The sequence below is a fragment of the Echinops telfairi genome, unplaced genomic scaffold (genome assembly GCF_000313985.2).
Source record: "Echinops telfairi isolate 266 unplaced genomic scaffold, ASM31398v2 ScPeMD7_7;HRSCAF=31, whole genome shotgun sequence".
Classification (NCBI taxonomy): Eukaryota; Metazoa; Chordata; class Mammalia; order Afrosoricida; family Tenrecidae; genus Echinops; species Echinops telfairi.
In genome coordinates, this window is record NW_022103904.1 from 19,933,025 (window position 1) to 19,936,771 (window position 3,747).

The 3,747-nt window shown below is 42.5% G+C and overlaps 1 protein-coding gene across 2 annotated transcripts; it reads right to left on the reverse strand.

Annotated features, from left to right (window-relative positions):
* On the reverse strand, window positions 1-3,674 carry LOC123521257 (serine/arginine-rich splicing factor 3-like). Of its 2 annotated transcripts, none has more exons than XM_045286343.1 (2): window positions 3,570-3,674; window positions 1-1,744 (listed from the first exon to the last, which is right to left on the reverse strand). In XM_045286343.1, exon 2 carries the CDS (start codon window positions 1,563-1,565, stop codon window positions 1,071-1,073), a length of 495 nt encoding a protein of 164 aa, XP_045142278.1. In that variant the 5' UTR covers window positions 1,566-1,744; window positions 3,570-3,674; the 3' UTR covers window positions 1-1,070. The 2 variants fall into 2 exon arrangements, with proteins under 2 accessions (XP_045142278.1, XP_045142279.1); XM_045286344.1 differs by having other exon boundaries at window positions 3,656-3,672.
* Between the last annotated feature and the right edge of the window lie 73 nt (window positions 3,675-3,747).

The following is a 3,747-nucleotide window of genomic DNA, read 5'->3' on the forward strand; positions in this document are numbered from 1 at the left end:
TACATTTAGAAACAAACTTTATTGAAAAATGTAGTCAGGAAAAAAGTTATCATTGAAATTGGAACAGTATTAGGAACAGTTTATCTAGATCCTTGTTATCTTGTTCTGAATTTAAGGTGAGGTCCGTATTACATTTTTAAAACTGTACATCATGTTTTTCTTTGAACTGAAATGTTTTAAGTGATTAAAATTGAACACCTGAGATTTATTTACTAATGAATGCATAGAATTTAATATTTCTTCTTTCAAAACTAATTACAAAATCTTGAGATGAACAAAATTTAATATATAAACATGAAATTATTCCTTACAATATAATGAGCAGTTAGCAGGCATGTTTTTTCTCAATTTAGAAACCTAAACTTTAATCCCAACGACTTTCGTAAAACATATTACAAATGACATGAAAACAATCTTGCACAGTAACTCCATTTTCCAAATGTGTCAAAATTATCTTTCTGTATACAGAAATCCCAACCCATTTAAGACCTTAAGTGAAAGATTAACTCCTTAAACCTAACAGATTCTAAACCATCTCACTTCTGCACACTGTTGAAGCCTAGGCTGGCTTTTTAAAACCTCAAGTTTATTGGTGCAGCTACTTTTATCTGGAGGCTTCTATGTTCTCAGATGCTCTCAGGCTGCTTATTCAACTACCGGTGCATCCTTTATCCCAGCCACGAACCTCCCAAAAAGTTCTTAGTTCAACCTTTGCCAATTTTGCTTCCTCATTATTAAAACATCACAGTTTAGGAGGGCAAGATTTAGAGGTTTATTAGCAGTCTTATGCAAGACTAACCGAAATTCAAAGCAAATTCAATTCTGTGTACAGAGCCACTGTCAAGTAATAAAATCTTGGTATTACATGCCTCATATGATCCCTTTCAAACCACAGAGAAATACATCTTCAAGTGTCATTATTAAAAGAGGCAATAAACAAATTCAAACAGCTAAACATCTTAAAAACGCACCAAGGCTTCTTAAGTCTGAAACCAAACGTGAACTTTCTGTACACTACTGTCATATGATGGTATTTCTTGTACACACTACACCCCGCTTGCAAACCCATCTTATTTTCTTTCATTTGACCTAGATCGGCTGCGAGACCTAGAGTAGGATCGGGATGGCTTGCGATTTCTCTCCCGAGACGATGACCTCTCTCTTCTCCTATCTCTAGAAAGGGACCTGCTCCGGCTGCGAGAGAAGCTTCTCTTCCTCAGAGATCTTCGGCGAGGCGGAGGACTTCTTCTCCAATAATCATCCTGATGACTCCGTCGCCAAGGGTGAGGGGGGCCGCGATTCCGACTTCTTTTTTCCCCATTGGACAGCTCTACTCTTACACGGCAGCCACACAGTGTTCTTCCATCGAGCTCTCGAACCGCATCGGCTGCATCCCGAGGGTCTTCAAATTCCACAAAAGCAAAGCCGGGAGGGTTTCTGGCAACCCACACACTGACGAGTGGGCCATAATAGCCAAAAGCCCGTTCCAATTCGGTTTTGCTGCCATTGTTTCCGAGGTTACCTACGTACACTTTACAGTCCAATGGGCAGGAATCACGATGCATTTCAAAATCTTGTTCTACCGGTGGTGAGGCTCCAAACTATTAAGCACAAATGGGTCTTCTCCTCTGCCTCGGCTCTTACAGGTGCCACGGCTACTCCAGGCGCCAACGAAATGGCCAGCCTTATTTCTTAAGATGAAATTGCTCAAAGTTCCAAGGCACAACAATTGGTCTCTATTCACCTGGAACAAGAGAGGAAGGAAGAAGACAGTCAAGTACAGGAGACGGTAATAGCATGTGTGGCTACTTGCCTCCATGAGCAACTGCCTCATTTGCCATGAAACCACACGAACAGGAAGATGCCCAGCTACAAATTACTGAACACATTGATCAAAGATTCCATGGAAGAATCCTAATGAAAAAGGGGAATGCACAGGATTTCAAATTTCCAGAGAACCTGGATTTTCTGGAAGCATGAGGGTGGATGAAACCCTGAAACTACTGCTGAGATAATCTTCAAAACAAACCAAAAATATGCCACGAAGTCTTTGTATAACCAAATAATAATTTAGCTTAATCTAGTAGGAAAAACAAGCTCCTCCTTGAGCATTAGACTCCTTTACAAATTATTTTTATTGATAACTAAATTGATAACTACAACTTGAAATATGCTAGAGCAAGATATGACAAAATACCCATTTATAAACTATAAAGGGCTCATGCGGGAGGGGGGAGCGGGAAGGGAGGGGAAAAATGAGGACCTAATGTCGGGGGGTTAAATGGAGAGAAAATGTTTTGAGAAACGATGTACAAATGCGCTTTACACAATTGATGTGTGTATGGATTGGGATAACAGTTGTATGAGCCCCTAATAAAATGATAAAAAGGAAAAAAAGAAAGAAATATGCTAGAGCACAGTGAGTTGATGTTAATGAGGCAAAACAATTAAAAAATAAGGAATGGATGCACAATTCAAAAATGTAATTGGAGTTACTAAATTGTACATACAGAAACGGTATCTATCTTGACAACAAAATGAAAAGAAAAAGGACACTACTGAGTTATCCATTTGCAGAATACAAAATTTCATATTTTGGTGAACCAGGAAAATAATCAGAATGGAAAAAAATTACAGTCCTAAATTCTAAAAACACCATAGGAATTATTCCCAATTTACTGATGAAGAAACTAAAGCTTGGTGGTGTCATTTAGCATTTATTATTTTAACAGCTAAATAGTAAAAGGATCAGCAAAAGCCAAGCTATCTCCAAATCTCCAATTACATCTCATTCTAAACTGTCTCCATGGTGTTCTTTCCAAAAAGTAATTCATGGCCAAATATTACGGTCTGAACTCGAGTACATATGAACCAGGTGGCTTGGCATCCTTGACCCACCTGATTCTCCTAAGTCTCATCTACTGCCACCCTAGTCCCGAACCACATCCCAGCAGCTCTGAATTGTCAACGGAGCCTCAGCCTCAGCCTCAGCACATGGTGACCCGGCCACCTGGAATCCGACATACCTGTCTCCAGAGAACTCTAAGTCTATAACTTAATGAGTTAATAATGGGCTGTTCACCAAAAGGTCGGTAGTTCGAAATTTTGGGAGGAGGATGAGGTTATCTGCTCCCATTATTTACTGTCTCTGGGATTCAAAGGGCAGTTTCATCTAGATGCAGTGGATTTTTGCCTATGTCCAACTGGGGCCTCCCCCCAACAGGCCGGGTTAGAAACCACTTCTGGAAGCTCCCGAGTACTCTCCTCGTCCTAAAGTTACTATGGATTGTGCGCTGTGTATATCCGGTCCACAAAAGGGACTATGGGGGAGGGCGGCAAGCAAGTTATAAGCCGAGTTTGTAGTGAATGCGCCGGAAATGGGTGAAGAAACGCGAAATACATTCGACTCGACACAGAAACTGCACTTGAGCCGAGGGGAGCATGGGGTCTCAGGCCAGCAAAGAATGTTTTAAAGCATTCGGCTTTAAAAGTTACACTGGGAACAATCCAGAAACGCTCCCCGGCCTACTTCGCCGCGGCCCGCCCGCCCGCCCGGCAGGGAAGCGAACCTTCCTCTCCGGCTTCTCTACGCCACTTCCGAAGCCATCCGCCGCGTCCCTTCTCCCAGGTCCGGACGCTGCACGAAAGGGCTCACCTCTTGCAGCCGCGCCGGGCGACCCACGAGGAAGTCAGGCCGGCGGGGAGGAGTGACGTCGCCGGAAGGACGTGCGCCCCGGAGACGTCCGC

What these genes read in the sequence shown, in the direction of transcription:
- LOC123521257 (XM_045286343.1), bottom strand. Translation starts at nt 1,565, where the DNA reads ATGCATCGTGATTCCTGCCCATTGGACTGTAAAGTGTACGTAGGTAAC.